We start from the raw sequence: 25,570 nt of genomic DNA, 5'->3' as shown, positions 1-25,570 counted from the left end.
CAGCATAGGAGCCTCGGCTGTAAAGAGCCCTGCCTTCCCCTCCACCATGCCTTCGGACTGTCACAGCCATCCATCTGCTGCCCGTGCTAGTTCCAGCAACCCCCCACCCCTACCCCGCCTCCTCCCATCTCCTCAGGAGGGTTTCGGGGCACCCCCCTTAGTGGGAGGCAATGCCTCTACACATCCCGGTTCGATTTTGCAGGGGCCATAATTACCGTCCGAGCATTCCTCATAATACCAGTCTAGTTCATAGTAATCTGCTTCGATAAATTTCTGCATAGTCAGTATTCTTGCAAAGGAAGGAGCAGATTCCACGGCGCCGTTGACATCAAGTGAGACGCTGCCATGCTTCCCTGCCCTTCCAGAATGCTAGGCAGAAGAGCATCCCAAAAAACACCCGAATGGCGCTGTGCATTCTTAACCACAGGTCTGGAGCCAAAATGTAAAGGGAGCAGTGAAAGAAAAATGCTAAGGGAGCGGGTGACAAGAGGAGCAGACAGGGAAGCAATTTGCAGAGCAATCGGGGACCCTGCCAGCCTGCTAATAAAGCCGCACAGGACAGCAGCCTGGATGGGAGTAGCCAGAACTGTCCTATCCAGATGCAGGGAGGGTGACGTCAGGGACACACACCACCACCCCGCGGTCTCACTCAAGCCTTGCCTCCAGCTCGCCACTCATCTTTCAATCTAACGGTTGCCATAGAAACTGGCCAGCTCTGAAAAATGAAGCTGAGATGGAGGAAATGTCTTCTAAGGATGCTGAGAGGAAAGAGCTGAGAGGTGCCACGCATGGGGAACTGAGGGTCTCACCAGCACCCTCATCTCCAACAAATGGAAGGGCAGGCTTATTTGTTCAGTTCTTGGTCACCACAGTAGCAGATTCTGTTCTCACAGCATGCCTCCTTTTAAAATATGTAAACCATGACTTCTACCTGATTTAAAACATTTAACATCTTCTCCTAAGATGTTCTGAACCACTATCCAAAGGAAATGTGAATTGCTTAGAAAATAGAGACACTGCCATAAAAACCAATCTCTACTCATGCTTTTGCTCAATTTTCTGGAAATACAGCCTGCAACACACAAACAGAGGAGACAGCCATTATGAAGGGGCTCTTGTAATGCGAGACACTGTCCCATGGACACATGTGTAATCTAAGTACAAGGAGATACACCAGAAGGGAACAGCCCTCTTCAAGAAGCGGGGGAGTGGAGAGGGGGCTGAAATAGCCTGTAATGTTGACTTTCTTATTTTTAACATGATACTTATTTATTCTAGGGGTTATGTGAGGGTTTGGTGTATTTGAAATATTTCCTTAAAATAACAACAACAAAAAACTAGGTACTAGATAATGAAGCAGATTTTTAGATATACTATAGGTAAAACTCTATTCCCTAAATGAGGGTTTCTCAATCTCGGCACTATAGACATTTGGGACCAAAGAGTTGTGTGTTTGAGGGAAAGGGAGGGTCTGGAGAATTCTTAGCGGCATCCCTGGTGTCTACTACATGCCAATAATAGCCCCTTCTCTCTGTCTCCCCACAGATGTGAAAACCAAAAAAAATCTCCAAATATTGCCAAATCACCCTTTGGGACCCACTGCCCTAAAGCTAAGGTGCTCGGAGACTCTCTCAGGCCTTTGGCTTCTTGTAAGTTTCTATTTGTAATCCTAGTGGTGCGGTGATTACAGTGCTCAGTGGCTAGCCATCAGGTCAGCGGTTTAAACCCACCAGCTGCTGCCAGCTGTTCCATGGGAGAAAGTTGTGGCAGTTTGCTTATATAAAGATTTGTTGTTAAGGGCCATCGAGTTGGTTCCGTTGAGTTGGTTCTGACTCATAGCGACCGTGTAAAGGATTTCCAAGGAGCAGCTGGTGGGTTTGAACCACCAAGCTTGCAGTTTAGTACTTATCCAATAGCACAACATCTATAACCCTGGAAACACTAATGGGCAGTTCTACGCTGTCATGAGTCGGAATCAACTTGAAGACCATGAGTAAAGTATTTGTTGGTGTCATTGGCCTTGATTCAATTTTCCTCTCACATTCTCTATTTAAGATTATATAATTTGCTAATGAGTCAGAACCAACTTGATGGAACTTAGCACCACCACCACACAACCTTGTATAGGGTTTCTGAGGTTGTAAATTTTTACGAGAGTAGAAAGCCTCAACTTTCTACCTATTGGAGTGGCTGATGGACCTTTCAACTCACACTCCAGTGCTTATCCTACAGCGCCACCAAGGGTCCTATATATCTACTCCGCATTAGCTGAGAGTCTGTATTTATGAAAACTTTGGAAACATTTTCAGGTAGTGCCTCTAACGGTCTACGCAAGAGCTACCCCTAATGACTCCAATGAGTGGACCACATGAGGCTCAGCAGCCAATCAGCCTGCTTATCAGAGATGGATCCGTCCAGACACAGAGGACATGGAATGACAAGACAACTTGGAGGTTGATTTAAAAGCTTCAGGGTGTCCATGAGTCAGAAATGACTCCACAGCACTTCACAACAACAAGCAATATGCTTACTCCCATTATAACCATGATCAGACGTCAGGGAGTTTCCCAGGGATGTGGTCTGTAACAGAGTTTCTCTTACAAGAGACAAAAGGAGAGAGAAGTGGGCAGAGAAGGAGGGACTGGCTACTACATAGAAAGAGGCAGGAGTGGAGTACGTCCTAAGGACCTGCGTCCCTGCACTGTGAAGCTCCTGTTGTTGTTCAGTGCCATCGAGTCAGTTCCAACTCATAGTAACCCTCTATAGGGTTTTCCAAGGAGTGGCTGGTGGTTTGAACCACCGACCTTACCGTTAGCAGTCCAGTGTTTATCCTATAGTGCCACAACAAAGAATAGTGTGGGCTTACAGATGCTGAAAGAAGACATGGATCTTTCCCCAGAGACAACAAAGACAGAAAGCCTTGCTCTAGAGTTGACACTCTGAACTTGGACTTCTCGCCTTCTAAATAGAATGAATCTCTGTTTATAGTATTTCTGTTATAGAAGCACTAAATAATTAATACAACTTCTTAAGCACATAAGTCTCCTTTTATCGGCTAAATGGGGGTAATTAAAATATCTGCCCTACAGGTGAGACAAGGCTTAAATTCATAAATGCATAGTAGGGCTCTTAGCATGTGCCCGAGGCAAAGTGAGTTTGCCATAAACGTTAGACGCTACCACCTTCATGAATCTAATTCTTTTAGAACAGAAATAAGCCAATATAAGCAATCAAAAGGAAGAGTACAATTTTCCAAGCTATAATTAGGGAAATGAGGTAGAAACGTCATTTATAAGCTTTTTCCAGCATAATTAATTCCAAAGACGCTGAGCTCACTGTAAGGAGCAAAATGACAAGCTATGTTTGTTGGGGGGGAGGGGGGAGGGAGAGGGGCAAGTGGGAGAAAGAACAATTCTAAACAGTAATGCACCACTGAACACAACTTCCATCACAAGGCCAAAGGCTGCCCAGAAAGAAAACAGATCTGATCCACCAGCATACAAGAAGCAGCTTCACTTATTGGTGAACTTGATGGCCTTTGAAAAGATCTGAATGGACTCCCATTTCTGAGGCTTAGAGGAGAGAGGCGTTCACCCATACCACTGCAGAGTTTCATCCAGGTGCATCTGGTTTCAATGCACAATTTTTCCTCCACACTCTTTAATTCTCAGCCCCTTCTTTTCTCTCCCCAGTCTCTTCAGGGTCACAGTCAAGGAATGTGAAGGGACAGGTCCTAGGAACAGCCTCAAAGAAGCCTCACTACCACCTGGTCTTCAACCACCACCATTTCTGAAGTGGACCTTAGCCGCGAACTCACTTAAATCCTCAGACATCTGCACTCTAATTACTCCCTGCACCACACAGGTGAGGAAATGCAGCTCCAGATTTAAGTCATTTGCCGGGACACATTGTTGTTAAGTGCCTTTCTGGTAGTAGAGGTTACGAATCGGGCTGCAAACCTCAAGGTCAGCAGTTTGAAACTACCAGCTGTTCTGCGAGAGAAAGATGAGGCTTTCTGCTCCCGTAAAGATTTACAGCCTCGGAAACCCTGTACACAGTCGCTATGAGTTGGAACTGATGCCACAGCACAGAACAACAATACCAGGCAAACAACAACAATCATAAGTCAGCGAATGATTGATAAAACATCCCAAGATTATTTACAAATAAAATCTGAAAGAAAAAGAAGAGAGAGAAGGGGTACAATTAAAGAAAGATAAAAACTCAAGTAAACATCTCACAGAGAAAATACGATGATAAAGTAAGAAATTATTTGAGAAGTGAAAGTTAAATTGAGAATATCAATATGACCTAAGGAGTCTTTAAAACTTATGATACTTTGAGCTCTGCTAAGAAAGTGGCCCAACAAGACACCACTCTACCCACCAAGAGGACACATCAACACTCTGGTGCCCAGATCTGGGTTAAAAGTTAAAAAGGGTCCTTGGGGAGACAACTGACATCTTGGAGCAAAGAGAAATCAAGACGGTCCTGCAACACTGCTTGAGAAAGCCAAGACCCCTCCAAAAGGCCTGATCAGGGGTTGCAATCAGGTTAAAAGGTCAAGCAGTGACAATCTGGACATCCAAAAGAAAATACAGTTATTAACAGATAAAGGGAATAAGCTGAGTCTGTAAAGTCCATGAATCCATAATGAATATCAAAAGGAAAGGGCAATCAAGTGAAAAACAAGGAAGCATATGTATAAAGGAAAAGAGAATAGGTTATTTTTAATCTCTCTTAAGAACTGGAGGAGTGCGACACTGCATGAATATTCTGTTTCTGCCAGTCATACCTTTCATAAAGCATCGTATGACTATTTCTCTAGGTAGGGTAGCTATGAATAAGCCAACCGGATATGGAATGAGGAAGCAGGTACCAAGAGCAGAAAGGCCTGACCCTGTGATCACAAACCACACTTAGGTAGGACGAGGACACAACCTTGTGCTGAAGGACAAGGAACTAGCTACAGGCTGCAGAGGAGAGCTGACGGCACCTACGTTGGGAGGTAGAGGTTCAATGTTGTTGAGTGACGTTGAGTTGGTCCCGGCCCATAGTGACCCTGTATAGGGTTTCTGAGGAGAGTCTGGTGAACTTGAAATCACTGACCTTGCAGTTCAAAGGACTTTGCAGTCCAGTGCATTAGCCCACAGCACCATACCAGGACTCCAATATGATCCTGCTAATTTCATTATGATCACAAGCAAGCAAAATTATACTGAAGATAACTCAAAAACAGCTGCAGTAGTACAGAAAATCAAGCCAGATTCAGAAGAAGATGTGAAACAACAGATATCATTGTTGACGTCAGATAGATCTTGCTTGGCTCAAAGTAGAAATTACCAGAAAGATGGTTCCTTGTGCTTTATTGACTCTGCAAAGGCTTTTGACTGTGTGGATCATGACAAACTATGAATAACATTGCAAAAACTCAATATTTCAGAACACTTCATTGTGCTCATGAGGAACCTGTACGGAGACCAAGAGACACTTGTTCCAACATAACAAGGGGATACTGAATGAATCAAACTCAGGGAAGGTGTATACAAGGACTGTACCCTTTCACCATATTTGTTCAATCTGCATGCAGAGCAAATAATCTGAGAAAATAGATTATATGAAGAAGAACATGGCATCAGGATGGGAGGGAGACTCATTAACCTGTGATATGCAGATGATACAACCTTGTTTGCTGGAAGCGAAGAAGACTTGAAATACTTGTTGATGAAGATCAAACACTGTAGCTTTCAGTATGGATTGTACCACCATGTAAAGAAAACAAAAACCTTCACAAATGGGACAATAAATAACATCATGGAAAACAGAAAAAAGATTAAAGTTGTCAAAGACTCCATTTTGCTTGGATCTACAATCAATGCTCATGGAAGTAGAAGTTGAGAAATCAGACAACATAATTCAATAGGCAAATCGGCATAAGATCTCTTTTAAAGTGTTCAAGAGCAAAGATGTCAGTTTGAGGACTAAGGTGCACCTGACCCAAGCCATGGTATTTCCAATCACTTCATATGCATGTGAAAGTTGGACAATGAATAAGGAACATCATAAAAGACTTAATACATTTGAATTATGGTATTGGCAAAGAATATTTAAGATGCCATACACTGCTAGAAATACAAACAAATTGCCTCAGAAGTTCATCCAGAATGCTCCTTAGAGGTCATTATGGTGAGACTTCGTCTCTTTGCCTTTGAATATGTCAGGAAGGACAACTCCCTGGAGAAGGATATCATGCTTAGTAAAGTGGAGGATCAACAAAAAAGAGGAAGACCCTCAATGAGATGGACGGGCACAGTGGTAGTAGCAATGAGCTCAAACGTAGCAACAATTGTGAGGACGGCACAAGACCAGGCAGTGTTTCGTTCTGTTGTGCTAAGGGTTGCTATGAGCTGGAACCAACTCAACAGCACCTAACAACAACGACCTTATTATTAATACCAAGACACTAATAAATCTCACCTGCGTTTTTACCAGGTGACTGTGCTATTCAGATGATGCAGTGCCCAAATGTAAAGAATTCATCATCTCAGGCAGCAGGTTATAAGAACTCAAACTAATGAGACAAGGGTGGACTCAAAAAGTTCTTTAGTTTTGGCAAATCAAGCTCAGTTATGTCAGAAAGAGAAAGAGAAAATATATCTGAATGAGAATTACTCTAAAAGAGAGAGAGAGTGACACAAATAGAGCCTACTCCAATGAAGGTGTAGGGCTATAATGACCTTTGTTTGGGCTATAATGACCTTGGCTTGGGCTATAATGACCTTTGATGGCAAAACCAGTTCTCACACATGTCCCGACTGTGAATCAATCAACCTGTAATCGTCTCTGCTCTGAGATAGTAGTTTCTTTAATACATACATTGAGATTACTAGAGTCCTGGAAAAACTTAAAGTCCTGAACTCACAAAGAAATGACTCAAACCCACAGTACCAGTGCTAAAGTTCAAGCGAAATTATCAGAAGTCTTGTCACTCTTACAAGACCTACACATCCCCTCTTTTGCCAGTGCTGAAGTGAATCTCACAGATTTGGCCTCTGTGATGTTAAGAACAATCTAATTAGATAGGGTTGTAATCAAATGTAACTGTTTTAGAGACCCAAACAAAATTTCTAAGTTTCTAATTACTGGCTGTATAAATACATACATACTCAAAATTGCCATTTAACACATTCAAGAGATGAATCAACATTAGCAATGGAAAATATAAGTACAAATGATACAACAATGAATTTGCTCCAAAATGTTTCACACATTTCAGATTCTGCCACATGTTACTGTCCACCACGTCCCATGGCGATCAGTACACACGACACCCAGACTGTAACACCAAGATCTGAAAAGCAGGTGGGTATTCCGATGGACCACCTGAGCAACTCCACGTGCTGAGAAGTAGAACTACTCAGCAGCCCCCCCACCCTTTGGAGCACGCATCCGCTTCTCAGAGATCCACTCTCTTCAGGAAGTATGGTCAGCCTTCTACCTGTAGTCAGGTACCTGGGCAGCCAGAAAGTTGAAGGCAGAAGTGGGGGCGGCCTCCAAAGCAAGCCAAACCAATGCCGTCAAGTGGATTCTGACTTCACGTGTCCCTAGGCTGGGAAGCAAAAATGCTCCATGGCATCTTCTTGGCTGTGACCCATATGCAGAAATAACTGTTGGTACCATGGTTAAGGATTTGCCTGCTAACCAAAGGTTGACAGTTCAAAACGTCCCAGCAACTCTGGGGGTATAAAAGACTAGGAGCTGCTCCTATAAAGAATGTAGCCTAGGAAACTCCACGAGTACGAGGTATTTCTATTACAAGGGTCACTATGAATTGGAATCGTACAGAACCACGGTATAGAACCACCACCATATTTAGAGAAGCAGAGTGCCGGGCCTTTGCTCCACGGTCGTGCTGGTTGGGTTTGAACTATCAACCTTTAGTTAACAGTCAAGCGCAAACCATTTGCACCTCCCACAGACTGGGAAAGGCTCAGAAGGCTACTCAACCTTTTATGCTTAAGGCTTGTTACCAGTTAAAATATAGTCTTCCAAGCTGGTCATTTCTCCACCTGCTGCAAAAAATTAACTGAACAGAATGCGCTGCAAAGCAGAATTCTTTCTGATCTTTATTTGTTAAAACGTTTCCACTGCCAGTCACTGAGTACCACAGCACAGCAGAAGGCGGGCTTCTATTGAACAGCTTGCTGTCAACGATCCCCCCTCCCAAACCATTCCCACCTCATTTTAGGCACAAGAGAAGTAGGCACCCATCCCACCTCAAAAGGCGGGGTGGAGAGGAAAGAACAAAGCTTGGCTTTTCTTGAACACAGGCAAAATGAGATGGCATTCAACAGAGAACTGCAGAGCCGAAGGGCACCCCAGCCTGATGCGTTTCTCATTGCCGTCAACTGCAGGTCCCAGGAAGGACAGAAGAGCCTGCTGGTGCCGGGGCATCCGTGTACAGTTTGCATGGTTCTGAGTTTACTGGTTCTAAGTTTGTTGCCAGGCAGCTAGGGAGGGCTTCAGGGGCCTCTCGCTCCTGGGACAAGCAGGTCACACTGACAGATGCTTCATATCATAAATAAACCCGAAGCTCAAATGCCCTCCTATTCCATCCCTACGTGCCCTCAGCTGAATTGCAGTGACCTGAGCCCATCAGCAGGGAGACAAGGTCTGGGTGTGAGGTGAACTGAGCTGTCCTAACAAGTTTGCATCTGCATCTGTTCCAGATGCATTTGTCTTAGATACGCAGAACTGACACGAAAAGGAGAACTGTCGATCTATACACAGCCATGTGCCAAACATTTCTAATCTCAAAAGACCTAGAGATGCAGCTGGTTTGATAAGGAAGATTGGAAGCTGCAGGCCAGGCCATACCGAAGGTGACAACTGAAGTCCAGGCTCCAAGGTGGATCTGCTGGCTGTCCTGCTTGACAGAGACGTTAGCATGAAGCTGCTGCTGACCCTTCCCTGATGCCCAGAGGCAGTGGGCTACATCCAGGCACAGTGTGGAGGTGCTGGGCATCCAGGCCTTCTTGGCTTCCATTTTTGATCTTCAAAACATTTGTGTCAACTAGATGTGATATAAACTGGGCCCAAGGGAGAGTCAGCTCATGTGAGGAGAAAGACGGAGAGCAGTAAGAGGTGGCTCAGTTCCTCGCCTGTAAATAAAATGGACCCAGGTCTTAGGAATAGTAGAAGGAGCACTCCCAGTCCTTGGGTATTTACATGACAGGAATTCAGCTGCTAACTGAAAGGTGGGGGGTTTGAACATGCTCATTGCTCCAAGGGAGAAAGATGCAGCACTCTGCAACCGTAAAGACTTACAGTCTTGGGAATCCTCAGACAGTTCTGTTCTGTCCTACAGGGTCCCTGGGAAGTGAATCCATTACGCACTCCATTACTGGCCGGTTGGCAGTTTGAACCTACCCTGAGGTACCTTGGAAGGAGCCGGTGACCCAGATCCAAAATCCCTAGGGAGCAGTTCTCTGTACAAAGTCACCATGAGTTGCAAGTGACTCAGTGGCAACTAACACCAATGTATATCTATTTTTTGGTATGCATAGCTTTGTTGGCAAATGATAATGGCAACTTTCCACAGGCAATTAGACTCCTCCTTCAACCTCAGCAACCTCTACCCCACCCCCATAATTTCTCTTCCCTGCTTTACACTAAGCCCCTTTTGCCTGCCCGAGAAGCTTCTTCATTGTCCCACACATCACCTTTCCAACAAACAGACCAGTCCACAGTCTGGCTCTTAGGTCACCACCTCATAAAACTACCGGCCTATGTCCACTTACAAAAGGTCAGCATCATGGTGTCATTTACCCATTTAATTTCTACTGCTGAGCACATATTTCAAAAGCCTCTTCATTTTGTCTGGATTTTGATGAGGATGAAGACAATCTTTGGAAGGTGGCAAAGAACAAAATGATGTTTCTGTTGTCTCTTAATCTCAAAATACTATCTTTGCATTTCCCTTTATTTTTTCATTTAAAATGCATTTATCAAGTACTTATATAATACAAGGCACCAGGCTAAACACTGTTGAGTCCCATTCAAACATGAAGCAGACATAGGCAGTGACTCCCAGATGCAGAAGCAGCCCTGAAATGCAAGCATACTATCTGTGGATTTAAGAGCAGGAAGAATGAACGACATCTTTGACAGTGGAAAGGGTGGAAGGGGGAGGGGTCTTGGCAGAGCACCTGCCAGGTGCATACATTCAAGCATGTCTGGGTGCTGGTGAGAAGGCTGTGTGGTAAGAAGAGCCGGCATGAGGATGCTGAGCACATGTTCAGTTTCTGGGAGACTCTGGCAATACATCCACTGGCTGGAGAGAGAGACACAGACATCCTCTGCAGAAAGCCAACAGCTAGAGCTATGGCACTGGAGGATAAACACTGAACTGCAAGGTTAGATTTCAACTTCAAGGTGGGCAGTTCAAACTCATCAGACACTCCTCAGAAACCTTATACAGGGGTGCTATGAGTCAGAAATGACTCGACGGCACTTAACAACAAGAATTGAGGAGCCCAAGACAGAACACTGACAAATGTTCACATTTTAGCAGATGAAGAAAGAAAGGGATTTAGCAACAAGCCCCTCCCACCCCAAAAGAGAAATAACACAGAGGAGGGCTGTTCAGAGAGGAAGAACGAGATGTAGGCTACTGCCAAACACAGTTCGATTGTACACACACACCAGAGACACAAAACATAACCCGAAGTTGGAAATACTATGAATAAGGCTAGGAATAAATACTATGTTTAGTCATCACCTCAGCATCCCTCCAGCGGGAGAGCTTAGAAGCTGCCATCTCATAATAGGCAGACTCCTTGTTCTGGAGACAGGTCGACCAGGACTACCCCAACACACAGAGAGCAGGCAGTGGAACACTTCTTCATTCAGCCAACAGACCGGGAATCAAACTAACGTAGTCCCTGCCTCCCAGGCCCTCTCTATGCAGTAAGAAGAGGGTCAAACAAAGTGAGCATAACATGGTCGTTAGGGATGCGGGTTCTACCAGGAATGAGAGAGTCAGGGGTAGAAGTGGAGTGGAAGCGCTCCTAACTAACCTCCACTTAACCAACTCCCCTGAAGAGCCTGCACTCTATACGACCCCGGAGGCCCACTGAAACTGCCCACTGAGCATTCCCTGTCTCCTGTGCCTGGACATTTAATTCTGTGAATTGAGCTATTTCCTACCAATGGTGATTTGAGTCTGTTCTCAAATCTATTTATGACCATTTCATTTGATAATGCAATAACTATGTTAGTCATTCCATGAATAGTATAAAAATAAATTTAATAGTCCTGGTGGGGCACTGTAGGATAAACACTGGATTGCCAACTGCAAGGTCAGCACTTAAAACCCACCAGCCACTCCTTGCAAACCCTATACAAGGTCACTAAGAGTCAGAACCAACTCAATGATACTTAACAACAACAACTTTAAAAGACTCAATTCAGAATTACATGACCAGTTAAATTTGGATGAAACAATTGCAATATGTCTGAAAAGAATCATTTAACAAAGAAGGATATACTTCAAATCTAGCATATATGTCTGTCCTAGGACAATTGTGAAGGTAAATCACTCAGCACAAAACAACAAACACTCAGAAAATGTGGCTCATTAGTATTACTGATTATCTCCATGCAAACAAATGACTACAGAGAGTGATAAGAGCGATGAAAGCCGAAAACTGGAAAGGTAATGGTACAGCTGGGGTGGTTCCGGAACGCTTTTCTGAAAATGAAACACTTGTGTTAAGAACCAAAGGGCAGGAAAGAAGGGCAGAGGAACAACATGCCGCAGGCAGGCACGCAAGTTGGTATGTTCAACAGTCTGAAAAGAACAGTGTGATTAATGTGGTAAAAGGGAGAGAGGCATGAGGCTAGTAGGAGAGAAACAAGAGCCAGGTCATAGAATCCTTGAAGACCCTGGATTTTATCCAAAGAGTAACAGGAGGCAGGAGTCAACTGAGATATTTTTTAAAGACCAGCAAGGTTGGGTCAAAAGACGTTAGCAGAGAAGCAAGCCGGATGTGGGAAGGAGAGTTAGGGAACTATCCAAGTAGACCAGGGAAGGCAGTGGGCACCTCATATGCTGCATCTGTGACAGACGCCACGGAAAGGGTGGCAGTGGATGCATCTGGGGGCAGTAGCATCTGAGAAAGGATCTGGAGAAGATACAGAAATGGGATAAATTACATTGTATTGGTCAAGACAGATGTATGCAAGGGGGAAAAATTGCTTTTGGCAGTGGACATGTTAAGCTAACAACCAGGTATATGAGCCTGGAGCTCAGGGCTTGTGGTCAAAGTGGACAGAAATATGTGAGTCACTAGCATGAGTATGGAGCATTGGAGAGAAAGTGTACAGAGAAGGAAGCTGACAGGGCACGCTAACTTGTAGAGATGTTGTTGTTGTTGTTGTTAAGTACCGTGGAGTTGGTTCCAACTCATAGTGACCCTGCACGGGGTTTCCGAGACTGTAAATCTTTATGGGAGCAGAGCGTCTCATCTTTCTCCAGCGGAACTGCTGGTAGTTTCGAACTGCTGACCTTGAGGTTGGCAGCCCAACAGTAGCACATCTCAATTAGCCAGGGACTAGAGTGACTACTTCTGAGATGGAGTCTGGGGAGAGTATACTTTGAAGAGTTCGCCGAGTGTGATCAGGATTCACAGATGCTCAAAGGAAGACTTATGAAGGAAACTAGAAGGACTGGCTAAAGAGATAGGAGGAAAGCAAGCAAGCAAGTTAAGTGTCCAGAAAGGGAGTGGATACTATGTTAACCTTGTCAAAGGTCAAGCAAGACAAGGAGAGAAAAGAGCTTCCAGACACAGCAGGGTGGAGTGGGTGGGAACCCAGCACACACTCTTGAATTCCAGTACCAGATACTCTACTTCATCGTCTCCCCCTTCTGGGAGGTGTGCTGTGTGAGTAGGTTGGAAAGCATCAGCTTTACTGAGCACACGGATGCTGTGTAAATGTTTATTATACCTGTGACCTTGTAGACACAGCAGAATGTACAAAGGGCAGGGAAATAATACTTACCATAGGGTCCACTGGTGGGCACAACCCTAAATGCCAGGGAGATGATGAATGGGGGGGTCTATGCATGATTCCTGGCCTTAACCAAGCCAACTCAAAGAATCTAGTAATCTACCTCAACTAATTTCAGATCTCAGTGTGCCCCATCTGCAAAAGTATGATCCGTCTGGATTAATGGTCTTTTTTATTATTCTCAATTACATTTAGATAATTAAAATCACAGGAGGCGCTACTTTAAAATGCAGGTTCCCAGGCCCCATCTCCCTCCTCCTACAAAGCAAGGTGGGCAAAGTCAGCGCTGGAGGGACACCAGTCAAGGGCCTCAAGAGCTTCCTGCATTGGTCCAGTCCAGCACAAAGTCCCTGGGTTAGATAGTGGAAGAAAATTAATAATCCGGGAGATGTTTTCATTTCCTTAGCCAGAGACCTCAACTGGAACACAACCAAGTCAAGTTCTCAAAGTTTATAGATGCATTCCAGTCCCTTCATAAATGCTTGTGGGCTGACTCTGAATGTAATTTTACAGGGAAAACAAACAGTGCAACAAACCTTGAGATGTATGTGTTGCATAACTTTTTCTTTTACTTAGGAAAAACATTTCAGGTAAACATAAGGATGGAGTGGTTAGCAGATCGCCTGCTCTTGAGATGGAGTTTTTTCTGTTCTCAACCAAGGTTCCTTAACCAAAAAGTTACAGAGGTCAGTGGGTCCTGGGAAGGAGGAAACAAAAGGAGACAGAGCCACCCAACCACCGACTCAGCAACCTCCCTAAGCTGGTGTCTGCTGAAGCTATGTTAACTGGAAAACCACACAGCATTCATTGTCACCTCCACCTGAGAGAAGGGAAGCACGGCCTAGAGCCAACAGGACGGAGGCAAGAACCACCGGGAGGAAGGAAATGTCACCTTGAAGTGAAGCTCAACAAGGCTAAACCAGGGTCAGTTGCCTGAGTCATGAAAAAACTTATTATTTAGAATATGTTTGACAAATGTTTTATAAATACACAAACTCTGCAGACAGAATAGAACTGCCCCATAACCCTATTCTAGGTTCCCAAGGCTATAAATCTTTATAGAAGTAGGTACTGTTCTCCTGCAGAGCAGCTGCTGGGTTCGAACCACTGACTTTGCAGTTAGTCGAGCTCTTAAATGCCTAGGAAAGCCTATAGAATAGATTTTTACTCTGTCACATGGGGTCGCTATGAGCTGGAATCAATGATGGCACCTAGCAACCATGGTAACAGCCTACACTGACACATTTTACAGGGATGAAATTAGACAATTGGTATAAAAGTTCTCTGCAAACTGTGAAGTGTTCCCATGGATGGCATTCCAATTATATGTCGAAAGAGACTAGTCAGTGTGTCTGAGAAGGGAACCCGGAACCTTCTGCGGCAGAAATGGCTGCAGAGCGTCCTCCAAAGTCACAGACGGGTCTCTTAGGGAAGAGCAGGTAACAAACAGGGATTTCCGCCCACCCCCCAGCAAAAACATTTTAATATAAAATTAGGAACTTCTTTAATTTTTGGCAAAGTTAAGGGAAGAGAAATTTAAAAGATCACCACTACAGGTCAGCCAGTAAACACCAAAGATCATGGTCCAGAAACAGATGGTCCTCAAGAGTTTGCCAAGAAACCTCTGTGAATCTCACAGCAGCCCAGGCATCTGGCTGCAACCATCTCAGAGCAGACTTCTCTTTCACCCCTACCTTGCAAATTCCATACAAATTCTGTCACAGGCAAACTGTAACCTAAAACAAAACAGGGAAGGGGATTCTAGCAAATATAGTTTCCAGCTTCTCATCTGCAATTACAGAGAGGCCTTTCCAGAGGGTGGTCAGGATGCTGAGTTTATACTCTAAATTCAGCACACGTATCTGCTGTGAATTGAAGTCCTGCATGTCTCACTACAGAGTAAGACCAGGACTACAAGCTTGGTTTGAACCAAAAGGTCAGTGGTTCAAACTCACCAGTTGCTCAAACTCACCAGTTGCTCCTTGGAAACCCTATACAGGGTTGCAATGAATCGGAATCGACTTCACTGCACTTAACAACAACACCACCATCTGCTATGAATAGTATAAAATTAGAAGTATACTAAAATATTGAGTGATACCGTTGATGATAGAATTATAGATGGTATTTTCTTCTTTATAAAACATATCTTGCTATACTTACTAAGTTTCTATAATAAGTATGTATTACTTTACAAATGAAGGCGCTCTGGTAGCATAGAGGTTACGAATCGGGCTGCGAACCGCAAGGTCAGCAGTTTGAAACTACCAGCTGTTTCACGTGAGAAAGATGAGGTGTTCTGCTCCCGTAAAGATTTACAGCCTCGAAAAGCCTATACAGGGTCGCTATGAGTCGGAACCAACTCCATGACACACAGTCAGCCACTTTACAAACAGAAAAAGAATTACAATGAGCACTGTTGTTTGTAGAAGTATGAAAGATGTATATAAATGAGAACCCCACACCCATTAAAGTAAGTGACTGGGAAAGTATTGAGAACACATGTGAATCAGGACAGGTCTTCATTTTGTGCTAGAGATGTTTTAGAAACAGTTTTTAAAATCTGGATGTGTTTTTTAAATTAAATCAAAATATTTAAAATCACTAGGTCTATTCACTGCCTATCTGTATACAATATTTACAGATAAGATTATTCATTTTACCAAAGGAACCATGATGAATCCTTTGGTAAAATGAATAATCCATCTGCAAATATTGGGGTGGATGGAATCTAGATTTTCTTATTTTTGGGTGTGCTGAAAGCGAGCTAAAGAGTATGGTGGCTCGATACCATATCCACTGGACTCGATACCATATCCAGCTGCTCTGTGTGAGAAGGATGAGGTTTCCTGTGCTTGTCAAGATTTACAGTTTCAGAAACCCGATACGATTTGACACACCCATAGTATTACTTTTATATGAGGAGGCTTCAAAAATTTATGGGGAAAAATTATCTTTTAATTCAATTTTCCCATGAACTTTCTGAAGTCCCCTTTTAATCATTAGAATGCTATTGTTATGCATGGTCTCCTGGTGATCACCACTGGACTGCGAACCACAAGGTTGGCAGTTTAAACACACCAGCTGCTCCTTGGAAACCCTATCTAGGGTTGACAAGCAGGGATTTTTGAGAAATAATTCTGTGGTGAATTCTACCGTGAAGCAGTCTGAAGGAAACAAAACCAGAATCTACCAAGGAAGTTAAACTGAAAGCAGTTTTTCACAGGGAACTACATCTCTTGGGTGATACAGATACCATGAACAAACAAAAGTGACTTGCAAAGCACTTTCTGCATGCTACAAGATGCACTAGGAGTTCTAAAGCTTAAACTTGAACTTTGATATGAGTGTTTCGTATCTACCATAGTATAGATTATTCTAATCTCTGTCACAACTGATTAACTACATTGATTCAAGAACTGTAGCATTTACATCAGGTATAAATCTGAAAACTGTCCCAGACGTAACCAAAACAAAAGTCATGGTTCTGACTCATTTATTGTAAATGATTACACAAACTCAAGAAAATCAGAAGAGAGATCAATCTGTAGTAGCGAAAATAATTACATGGCTATAGAAAGGCTCGTGATAAGCTCGTTTCGAACACGTGATCTCTAACTAAATGCAGGGCAGCTGTATGTTTTTTGAAAGCTGACATAATGATGCACAGATATATAAATTTCATCATTTTGAAGGGGGCTGAAATCTCCTTAATTTGTTACTTTAGACCAGGTTCCTGGTGTGGCACTGTGGGTTAATGTGCTGGACTGCAAGATCGGCTTGAACCTCAGCAGTTCAAGCTTACCAGCCACTCATCAGAAACCCTATACGGTGTCGCCATGGGTTGCAATCAACTCGATGGCACGTAACAACAAAAAGTTAACGAGAACTTAAGTCAGCAGTGCCAAAATGAGTTAAGAATTATTCTCATTCCTCTCCTACCAAACTCACAAGGGCTACCAGAGATTTCTAAAGTGTTTTAAAGTATTTAATGAAAATCAGAAGCATCACCAATACTACACTTTTTAAACAATCACTTTTCAAGTCTGCAGTGTCTGGTTTCACATCCCGACATCACAACTCGGCCGGATGGGTGGGGACAGTGGTGGTCTACGGTACTGTTCTTCCTATCAAGTATCAGCACTACAGTATTCCAACTCTCCAAAATAACTCACTTTGTGGGATTTCCCTCAAGCACTGTCAGCACGTCTTGCTACATCATATAAATTAGGATAAGCACTCGACCTCAAGGTCAGTTTGAGCCACAAGGTCAGCAGTTCAAATCCACCAGCCGCTCCTCGGAAATCCCTATAAAGGGTCACTATGAGCCTTCGGCAACTCAACAGTACTTAACAACAACATATTAACAATGCTTTTGGATTTAAGTACAAACTCCTTCCAAGTAAAAAGTTTCTAAAGGGGTACTTTGACAAGCAAAATAAAAATGGAAGCATTTTCAAAGCCTGTTTGTTGATGTGTTTAGAAGAAAGTTGGCTAAAACGAATCCAGACCTGGTCCCCACTGCTAAAATTTCTATTGAGAATGCTTAAAATTCCAGGCTGTCATGTGGCTAAACTTTACAGTCAACACTTCCCTGATTGTCTTTCCATGGGTGGCTACTGACAAGACATGGCACCAGTACAAGATCTCTCTTGAGACCATGGTTAAAGAAGGACTAGTCATCCCAGTGTTTCCTCCACAGGAAACAGAAAGTACTTACGGAAGTATTTCAGGGTCTCTTCAATTTGCTCGGTGGTGAGGTCGATGTTGGCGTCAGGAGAGATGAGGGGAGTGTGCAGCCAGTCGTCGTGAGCATAGCCGTAGATGGTGTCAGCTCTTAACTTGTAATGGGGCAGCTGCTCCTCCAGCAGGCTGATGATCTCGACTTCCGGAAGGTCGGTGCTATTGCACACATCTGGAGAAAAAGGACAGAACGTGAGAGTCCACGACGGGCAAAGATTACTTGCTGCTGCTAGTTAACTTACCTGTGGTCCAGACTAGTCGTACAGAGCCACTTACCTACAACATGGAGACATCAGCCAATGTCACATGAGAGGTCTTTGTGTAATTGAAAGTCTACTCTCAGAACTCAGAATCATGTACACTTCCTGCCAACACCTCCTCAAGACAGTTCTTACTGTTGAGCTGCCCACTCTCTGCAACAGAAGGCGAAAATTCTTGAGCCTTCACCATTTGGGCCTAACCCTTTCCAACCATTTCTTGGCCATTCCCCCTCAAACACAGTACACTTGAGCCAAACCAGTCATATAGTGCTATAGTTGCATTAATCTGCCCAACTTCTTCCTGCCACTCTTTGGCCTTTCAGACTATCCCCCTGACCTAGAATTCTTGTTTCATTAAATTCATTCATTCGTCTCTCTATCTTCCCACATTTTCCTGGTGCAGTGCTAAGGGTTAATGTGCCAGACTGAAAAGCCATTTGAACTGCAAGGTTGGCGGTTCAAGCTCCCCAGTCACTCCTTGGAAACCCTATACAGGGTCACTATGGGTAGGAACCAACTAGATGGCACTTAACAACACCCCAAACAGTAAAACCTGTGAAACCTGGAACCTGTGTAAGGCAGAAATGTGCTATTGAAGAATAACTCAAATATTTTCCACTAACAGAGAGACAGAGAGAGAAGTAGTAAGACTTCTGTCAAAGGCAGGACACTTACAAGAGCCAGAAAACAAAGCCAACCTGTGAAGCTCTAGCTCTCCCAGGTTCTGCTGCATATACTGTTTTTTTTGTTTGTTTTTAATTAAATGTTTTTATTTTGGATTGAGTGAAAGTTTACAGGGCACATCATCAGCTTCACATTCAACCATTCATATAGCTTGTTTCATTACATTGATTATTATCCCCTCCATATATCATCAGTTAACAGAGTTTCTCTCTATCCTCTTTAGCTTTTTTTTTTGGATCGGGGGGACTTGCCTTTTTGGAATTTACAGTCTCGGCTTTTAGGGAAGGTTTTTACATTTGTCTGTGGATATCCAGGGCTCATGTATGCGATTACTAACAAGCATTACTGAATAATCAGATGAGGGACAGTTTGCTATGTCTACTAGGTAGCTAAAGTCTGATCCTCAGAGCCTATGGTTTGGACTGCATATACGTTGGCAGCACAGGAGACACAAAGCTATGGTCCTGCCAATGCAACCCATCGATGCTTACAGAGCTTCCAACCATGAAACCAATAGGCATAGCTTGAATACCCCGTCTTCCTTGACCCACTATTGCTTTCAGCACTCCTAACAGAATTACTTTCTCATCCCCACTACTATATTTACAACAGCACTTGGCTAGAACTTGTATTCCTGCACCTTTTACATTCTAACTTCTGGGTTATTTTAGGAGCCCCTGGTGGCACAGTGGTTAAGCGCTTTGCTGCTACCCTAAAGATCTAAAGATCGGTGGTTAGAACCCCACCAGTGCCAACACAGGAAAAAGAGGTGACAGATGAGCTTCCATAAAGATTACCTTGGGAACCGTATAAGGCGGGACTTCTCTAATGCACATAGGGTCACTAGGAATCAGAGTAAGCCTCGAGGGTAGGGGTGGTGGGGTTTGGTTTGTGGGTATTTGGACATTTGATTCATCTCCTTATGAGATGACAAATGCCCATACACCCCCTACCCTGTCTCCAACTTCTGGACTAGGTTGTGCTTATGAGGTCCATGACAATGTCTGAGCAGAAAGACAGATGAATCCATACAAAGCATGTTAATGCAGGCCTGTCTCAAAATTCCATTGTAAACCCAAGAAAATGGTAAATATATATGCCACAACAAGGGCAGGACTTGGCACAAGTTCTATATCCCAACACTGACTCGTCAAAGGAGAAATACAGAGAAGAAATTCAAGAAATGCTATAGTGAATTTCAATTCTTTATCAGCTAATTCTGACATCAGCCACTAGGTCATCCATTCTGTAGGAGGTATTTGGGACTAGTGTTAGTCTAGTCAACTCATAAGTAAAATCCAGGCACTGCACACAGCTGGATAAGAGGGCATGAGTACATTGTTTCTACCATCCTAGGGCTGAGTCTCTGAAACTGAGGACAAAACAATAGGTGTACAAATCTCAGGGTCAACTCTTATCAAGGTTGTTACACCATGTTCCTGCCCTGAGGTAGGAAACAAAGGTGAGACCTGGATCAAGGTGACCAACTGAACACCTGCTCAGTCTCCTGTCCTCCAAGGGTTGGAGGTGGGATATTCTCAAGATAGCTAAATATACTCAACACCAAGGGGACATAAGGAAACGGTGCTGAGGATGAATCAAACTTAGGAAGTCTTCTTAAAACGTGATTAAAGGAGAAGGTTCGGCCCGCCAGAAGCACACAGAGAAGAACTGGCGATGCTCTCGGCTGGAGCAGGAAGTGTCTGGGGCAGCCCATGGCAGGGGGAATTCCTGGGAGAACCAAAGCAGGAAGAGCCTGAAAGACCACTTCGCTTCTCTCCTTGTTTGAGGCAAAGGCACAAAACAGAGTAATGGAGGAAAAGGGCAAGTACAAACAGGGGCCAAGCAGGCAGCGGGGCAGTGACTCCTGGGGACCACTGGCCCAGAGGTGTAATGTAGAGACCCGAGTCCCCAGAAGAACTTTACCAAAATTCCTGTCTCCTTCATGCTTACTAAGGCCCCATCAAACTAAACCAAACCCACTGCATTGAGTCTGTTCTACAGAACAGAGGAGCACTGCTCCACAGAGTTTTCGGGGCTATAAACCTTTGTGGATGCAGACTGCCTTATTGTTTTCTCTCAGAGTAGCAGGAGGATTTGAACCACTGACTTCTGGGTTAGAAGCTGGATGCTTAACACACTTAAAGAATTAATAAAAGGAGAACATGCAGACATTCAGAATTTAACTTGGCGCTCAAGGGAAGCTCTTCAATTCTGTGAGGAAAGAAAAATGACATCTGAACACTCGGGCTTGTCTGCCTATCGTGGGAAATGTCACAACAACGCACTTGGCATTTCAATGCTAAAAACCAGACAAGAGCTGCTGTCATTCTGCTGTGAACAGAAGTTAGACCCTTCCTGCGCCTGAGCCAACAGCCCAACCTCAAGACAGACAGCATCTCGTATTTCTTCTCATCTGCTAAGACCAAAACACCATTCAAAAGGTTTAGGATGGTCCCTTATTAAGCAAATTATTTCCTCTTCTCACTACCAAGTGAAGAAAAAAAATCTCTACAGAGCTGATCTTGGAGAGAGGCCTCATAGTTATAACATGGCCACCACCTGACTGAGGAGATCCAGGGTCAAGTAAGGCTGATGCCCAGCCATCACTTGGCTGAATAAACAGCTGACTAAACCACAGCAGCTCCACAAAAGACAGTGCCAGCCAGTCCCTAGGAGACCAGGCAGGGTACGAACACATTCCCACAAACCACGCCCACACAACACGCTGGAATCTTCTAGTGTAGCAGTGAAGGCAACAGACTCCAGACCAAAAGGGGAGGAGGGGTGGAAATCCCTTCTAAGAATAACGTATCACTTGTGAGCACATTGGCAGCTGCTCAAATGCTGAGACTTGACCAGTCCCTCCAAATTTTGAGGGGCTGAAGGTCAACTTATTTACAGTGTGGGTCCTTGTGCCCAAGAGATAACATTTTCCTTAAAGCATATGATGATCAGTGAGATAACATATCAAAAGCGGAGGCTGTGCCAAAATGCCTCTTTTTACAATCCCTGTACATTTGACTTTTCCGTAACATGACCAGCTATATAATCATCAACAAGTTTTCACACAGCTGGAAGGCCCTGAAAATGAGGGAACTGGAGAGGACTAGAGAAATGGCACATGGAGCTCCCCTTGACCTTGGCTCCCCTTGACCTTGGCTCCCCTTGACCACATTCCCCTCATATAACCAGGGTCTGAGGTGGGGTAAATATAAGACAAGGACCTACAAAAACGCCCCAAAAATAATTTGGAAAAGTATAGCAAAAACGGTTGTATAATTTGAAGAACATAGTCAATGTCATTGAATTGTACCTTTAGAAATTGTTGAGTTGGTGTGTTTTCACCAAAATAATAATGACAATGATAAATTTCATAAGAAAAGGTTGGTTTCTGATCATTTTCAGTGTTAAGTATTTTTTAATAGGTACTTACTTTTCCAATGGACACCTAGCTCTAGGTCTTTCACATTTAAAAAGTAGTTCTTATAGGCGCTTCATGCACTTACATGTAAAACATATTGTTTCTATTTCATAAAAAATAAAAGAAGAAGTCTCCAACAGAACTTTCACCAACTATCTCATGAGATGCTATGTGCTTTCAAAGCTTTATCTGACCCTTCCAGCACCCAGGACATAGATATACGTTGCTCTGTTTTATAGACGAGGAAGCTGAGAATCACAGGGGTTATGAAACACCTTGCTGGCCAAGCCCACAGACAGGTAAACAAATGGCAGATCCGGTAAAGGACGTCTAAGTTGTCTGGATCACAGGGCTGTGTTCTTCCTCCTTGCCACCTGCTGTCCATCTCCAAAGTGGATATACTTGAAATGTAGGGAATTCCAAGACTAGTTATTATGATTGGGAAGTTTTTGTTCTAAATGGGTCAAAGACTACATAAACACAGTAGGGGTTATTCCATTAAGCAGACTGACAAGTGAGGAAGGTGCCAGAATGACTTTCCCATTTAAAGCCCAGGGAATCAGGCCACAAAATGAGGTAACTTTTCTGCAGAATCACAAGGGTCAGTAGCCTGGGTAGGTCAGGCCCAGCCCCTACTTTAAAGCATATTCAAGTTCATGGTGTGAATGGGCACTACTGGCCCAACCAGGAGGAAAGGAGCATCAACCTCCTGACTGAACTCAGACCCCAACACATTCACAGCTTCTGCCAGATTTACAGTAACAACAGTCTGGAACCACACCAGTCCCTAGTCTGTCACACACACCATCCAAAAGGCCAGGATGACTGGGGCCATCAAGACGTCTCATCCCCTTGGAATCTCCTGCTTCCCAAATTACAACCACCTCCAGGGCTGGGTCTATGATAGACACACTGTTGCTGGTACAAGACCTTTCTTTGGAAAGTCACTGTTGTTTAACTTTTTATTGTGAATTGAGTGAAGGGATACAGAGAAGATGATCAGTTTTACATTCCACAAATCAGACAACACTTGACTTCATTTCAATGATTACAAACCCCTCCATGTAACACCAGTTATTCCCCTTGTTCCCATTCCACCCTCCTTCCCAACGCTTCTGAGTTCTGTCCTTTGGTAAATGCTGCCTCTGAATCTTGAATGGCTGACTATTCCACTGCATGCATACCATACTGCTGTCAGTTCCCCATATAACTATGTATTGTTGTTGTTGTTGTTGTTGTTAAGTGCCATTGAGTTGATACCAACCCATAGCGACCCTGTATAGGGTTTCCAAGGACCAGCTGGTAAGTCTGAACCACCAACCTTGCAGTTCAAACGGTTTTGCAGTCTGGCACATTAACCCACAGTGTCACACCAAGACTCCAATGTATGGCTTGGCTAAAAATTGAGCCAAAAGGGGGACTTCGGTTCCAGACATGAAGGGTGACCAAGGGCCAGTCTCAGCTACTTTCAGTCTCTCTCTTACCAGCAAGCCTGGTCTTTTTTTATATTTTTAAGTTTTGCTTCACATTTTTCCATACTCTATCCAGCACATTCTAATGTGATCTTTTTCAGAGCAGTTGGCAGTGGTAGCCGGGAATCATCTAGTTCTTCAGGTTTCAGGGTCATGGAGACTAATGTTCACGTGTTCCATTAGTTCACTGTTGTAGTTAGGTGCCATCAAGTTGGGACTGACTCATAGCGACTCTATGCACAACAGAACGAAACACTGTCCAATACTGGCCCAACCTCACCATTATTGGCACGTTTGAGCCCACTGATGCTGCCACTTTGCCAATCCATCTAGCTGGGGAGCTTCCTCTTTTTCTGTGACCCTCTACCTTACCAAATATGATTTCCTTCTCCAGCAACTGGTCTCTCCTGACAGAATGTCCAAAGTATGAGTAATGAAGTTTGGCCATCCTGGCCTCCAAGAAGCACTCTGGCTGCACTTCTTCCAACACAGATCTTTTGGTTCTTTTGGCAACCCATGGCACTTTCAATATTCTCCTCCAACACCATAACTCAAAAGCATCAATTCATCTACGGTCTTCCTTATTCACTGTCCAGCTTTCACATGTATATGAGGTTACTGGAAATACCATAGCTTGGTTCAGGCACACCTTAGTCTTCTGACATCTTTGCTCTTTAACACTTTAAAAAGGTCTTGTGCAGCAGATTTGCCTAATGCAATACGTCATTTGATTTCTTGACTGCTGCTTCTGTGAGTGTTGATAGTTGATCCAAGAAGAATGAAGTCCTTGACAACTTCAATCTTTTCTCCATTGATAAGAATGTTGTTTATTGGTCCAGTGGTGAAGATTTTTGTTTTCTTTACATTGAGATGCAATCCATACTGAAGGCTGTGTTCTTTGATCTTCATGAGTAAATATTTTAAGTCCTCTGCACTTTCAGCACATCACAGTCTTCCTCTAATCCTGATGCAATGTTTTTCTTCATATAAACCAGCTTCTCAGATTACTTGCTCAGTGTACAGGTTGAATAAGTATGGTAAAAGAATACAACCCTGTCGCACACCTTTCTTAATTTTAAACCATTCAGTGTTCCCATGATCTGTTTAAACAACTGCCTCTTGATCCAGGTATAGATTTCTCATGAGCATAATTAAGTGTTCAGGAATACTCATACTTTGCAATGTTGTCCATAACTTGTCATGAGCCACCCAATCAAAAGCCTTTGCATAGTCAATAAAGCACAGGCAAACATCTTTCTGGTATTCTCTGCTTTCATTCAATGATGTCCCTCGTTCCATGGCCTCTTCTGAATCCAACATGAACCTCTGGAAGTTCTCTATCAATGTATGCTTTCAACTGTTTCTGTATTACTTTTAGTAGAACTTTACTTACATGGGATATTAAAGACATTGTCCGATGATTTCCACATTCCGTTGGGTCACCTCTCTTTGGAATGGGCACAAATACGGATCTCTTTCAATCAGTCGGCCAGATAGCTGTCTTCCAAATTGCTTGGCAGAGATGAGTGAATGCCTCCAGTGCTGCCTCACTTTCTGGAAAGATTTCAATTTTCATTCCATCAGTTCCTGGTGCCTCGTTCTTTGCCAATTCCTTCAATGCACCTTGAACTTCCTCCTTCAGTATCATTGGCTCTTCATCATATGCTACCTCTTGAAACGGCTCAACATCAACCATTTCCTTTGGGTACAATAACTCTGTATACTCCTTCCATCTTCTTTTGATGCTTTCTGCATCATTCAATAATCTGCCCAGAGAATCCTTCAATAATGAAAGTCAAGGCTTGAATTTTTTCCTCAGTTCCCCCCATCTCAAAAATGCTGAGCATGTTCTCCCTTCTGGGTTTTCTGATTCTAGATCTTTGCACATTTTCTTGTAATATTTGACTTTGTCTTCT

At 43.6% G+C, this 25,570-nt stretch overlaps 1 protein-coding gene across 2 annotated transcripts in view; it reads right to left on the bottom strand.

Annotated features, from left to right (window-relative positions):
* Window positions 1-25,570, bottom strand: part of TRAK1 (trafficking protein, kinesin binding 1) — a 141,957-nt gene that overhangs the window by 86,418 nt on the left and 29,969 nt on the right. The window contains exon 2 of one of the 2 annotated variants that reach the window (XM_006868759.1): window positions 17,792-17,986. In XM_006868759.1, coding sequence (XP_006868821.1) covers window positions 17,792-17,986 — 195 coding nt within the window. Of the gene's footprint in view, window positions 1-215; window positions 538-17,791; window positions 17,987-25,570 lie in introns of those variants that run through there. The other variant, XM_006868761.1, reaches the window with a different exon arrangement.

Source organism: Chrysochloris asiatica, unplaced genomic scaffold (assembly GCF_000296735.1).
Source record: "Chrysochloris asiatica unplaced genomic scaffold, ChrAsi1.0 scaffold00124, whole genome shotgun sequence".
Lineage (NCBI taxonomy): Eukaryota > Metazoa > Chordata > Mammalia > Afrosoricida > Chrysochloridae > Chrysochloris > Chrysochloris asiatica.
Note: the sequence above shows the minus strand (reverse complement) of the source record. Positions and strands in the feature narration are given on the sequence as shown.